Source organism: Sinocyclocheilus grahami, unplaced genomic scaffold (assembly GCF_001515645.1).
Source record: "Sinocyclocheilus grahami isolate Dianchi unplaced genomic scaffold, SAMN03320097.WGS_v1.1 scaffold581.1, whole genome shotgun sequence".
Taxonomy (NCBI): domain Eukaryota; kingdom Metazoa; phylum Chordata; class Actinopteri; order Cypriniformes; family Cyprinidae; genus Sinocyclocheilus; species Sinocyclocheilus grahami.
In genome coordinates, this window is record NW_015505760.1 from 661179 (window position 1) to 663914 (window position 2736).

General features: G+C 39.5%; 1 protein-coding gene across 1 annotated transcript in view; it reads right to left on the reverse strand.

Moving 5' to 3' along the window:
- Positions 1-236: 236 nt before the first annotated feature.
- Positions 237-2736, reverse strand: part of mtnr1bb (melatonin receptor 1Bb) — a 24394-nt gene continuing 21894 nt past the window's right edge. The window contains exon 3 of the mRNA XM_016240097.1: positions 237-2159. Coding sequence (XP_016095583.1) covers positions 1312-2159 — 848 coding nt within the window. The 3' untranslated portion in view covers positions 237-1311. The remainder of the gene's footprint in view (positions 2160-2736) is intronic.

Below are 2736 nucleotides of genomic sequence, written 5' to 3' on the forward strand. Positions count from 1 at the left end.
AGTTCTGAATTGAAAATGACTAAAATATGTGATGCATACTTATTTATACAACATATATACAACAGAGTCACAAAATTGTACAAAATGTCTTCAATAAATAGTCATGGATCATAAACAGTCCATAAACAAATCGATTTAAAATGTACTTCATTTAATTTTCAATATAAATGGTGAGTTAAACATTTCTTATTAATAATAATAATAATAGTGTTCTGAAATGGATAACATCAGAAATAAACAACCTCAGGCTTGTTTAGGAAATATGTAACTGCCTACATTTCTACATACTGCATAAACGCATCTATACATAACACAATTCACTGCAGTTTCCAGGTGAAATGAACACTAGAGACAGTAAAACAATAACTTTCTTTTCTTTTCACACAAATTATGATTATGGGGCAGATTATTGATGAATACAAGGCTTGTTTTTGCACGGTTCCTTCCACAATACTATGCAATGGCCTCAAAACAATTTTATCATACAGCATGATTTGCAAACTAATATGTTTTAACATTTGCATCACATAATTTGCTCCATTTGAATGGCTTTTCTGACATAGTAAACTTGCTCGGTAGCTCACCTGGTACAGCATTGCATTTGCGATGCAGAGTATTCTGGTACAAGTCCTGTAAAACACAAGTCATGACACTCCACAAAAGAGCTCAAAGCTTTGAAGCTAAAATGGCATGGTTGCTTCAGCAAATGTGTTTTTCTCACATTTGCTTTTCTTAACATTATCGGTAGAGTTTAGTGTAGGTGGTACATTCATTTCAAACGCAATGGAGCATTTTTGCGCCACTCACCCGACATTTCATTTCTAAATTGCCATGTTACAAACAATGTAATAAAGCATTAGCTCATTCATGTTCAGCTGTTTCAGAGAAAATTAAACTTGCTAGACAGAATATTTTGCTTTGAAACTGCTGTAAGACATGCTACAAGCAATGTAATATCATTTTGCAATTATTTCGTACCCACAGGAATGTCATTTTCATGGTGCTGTACTGTTTAATAAACCTGCATCTCCAATGGAGAAAAAAATGAAATGGTTATAGCGCTGCTTGTAGACGTGTCACCTGAACAAATCAGTAAAATGTACCCAAAGCAACATGTTTTAAGTTTTTCCAGAAATTTAGGCACTCACAAATTTCCAATGAGCCAAGGTTGAAAATAAAACAAGCACCCTGAGTTGTACATAATGGTTTTGTAACATTAAAAAAGTCAAGTGTTCACAGTTCAAAACATATAAATTTGCTTCATGCATCCATGACGTTTCCTTCTGAACAGTGATTGGCTGAAAACAAAAGTCACTCATTGTTATTGATGGCTGGTGAGGGTTTGCTCCTCATCCCATCTGTGGCAGCCCTGGAGGTCTCAGTCACAAACCTCCGAGGAATCCATACCGACGTCATGATCCGCACATACTCCTTTCGGAAGTTCCGATTGAGGAGTCCGTAAATGATGGCATTGAGGCAACTGTTGAAATAGGCCATAAAGTAGCTGACCACAAAGAGCCACTCTGGAATATGTGGAGCCATGACCTCTGGATCGATGGCCACCACGAGACCGATTAGATTGAGTGGAGCCCAGCAGATTGCAAATAAAACGAACACCACGAACATGGTGACGAAGTTGCGCAGATCGCTGGGTCTCACCCTTGAGCGTTCCTCACTCTTCACCTTCCTCCTCACCTGTATCACCAGAACCCAAATCCTCAGGTAGCAGAAGGTCACCACCGCGATGGGCACCAGGAAGTGAACCACCACCACCACCACAGTGTACGAGCTGCTGGCAGTCTGTGTGAAGGTGCAGGAGTAAACGCGAGGGTCATAACTCAGCGAACCCACGAAGAAGTTGGGAAGAATGGCGAGCACAGTGAGCGCCCAGATCAGGGCCACTAACAGCAGCGTGTTACGGAAACTGTAGAGACGTCCGTAGGCAAAACTGTGACATATGTAGCAGTAACGGTTGATGGCGATGCCAGTGATGTTGAAAACCGAGCCGATCACACTCAGGCCCATTAGGAATCCGCTGACTTTACACTGGGTTTCCCCCAGAGACCAGCCGTCATGGAAGATCGCGTACAAGACCAGCGGGTAGGGATAGAAAGCCACCACCAGGTCAGCGAAGGCCAAACTGACAACAAACACGTTGCCTGTGCGAAACAGAGCGAGAGAAAGAGAGCTTGTTAATAATCTAATTTCTACTAGCACAGATTGATGTTGATGCGATAGCACAGTTTGTTATGCCTACTGTGACAAAATCGAAAAATTTATTACTTACACCTGCTCCTGGTGCCCCTCTGTTCTGTAAAGTTTATTTCCAACCTATTTCAGCTCACCTGGCCTGTGATTTTTCAAGTGATCCTGAAGAGCTTGCTTAGCTGGTTCAGGTGTGTTTGATTAGGGTTGGAGCTAAACTCTGCAGGACAGTGGATCTCAGAACCAAGGTTGAAGACCTAGGTTGTTTTATGTGAATAAAATTAATAATAATAAAAAAAGTTGTTGTTGTTGTTTTTACAATTACAATTTGACTCTGTGGCCATATCAAAAGTTTGTATTATTCCGTGAAGAAATCAATAAATAAATAAATTATATATATATATATTTTACAAATTTGTAGATATGACTAAACTAACATCTGATTACCATCATGAATTACTGTGTTTTGGAGTGTACTTCTGCGTTTACACTACACTATCATTCACAAGCTTGTGGTAATTTATATATATA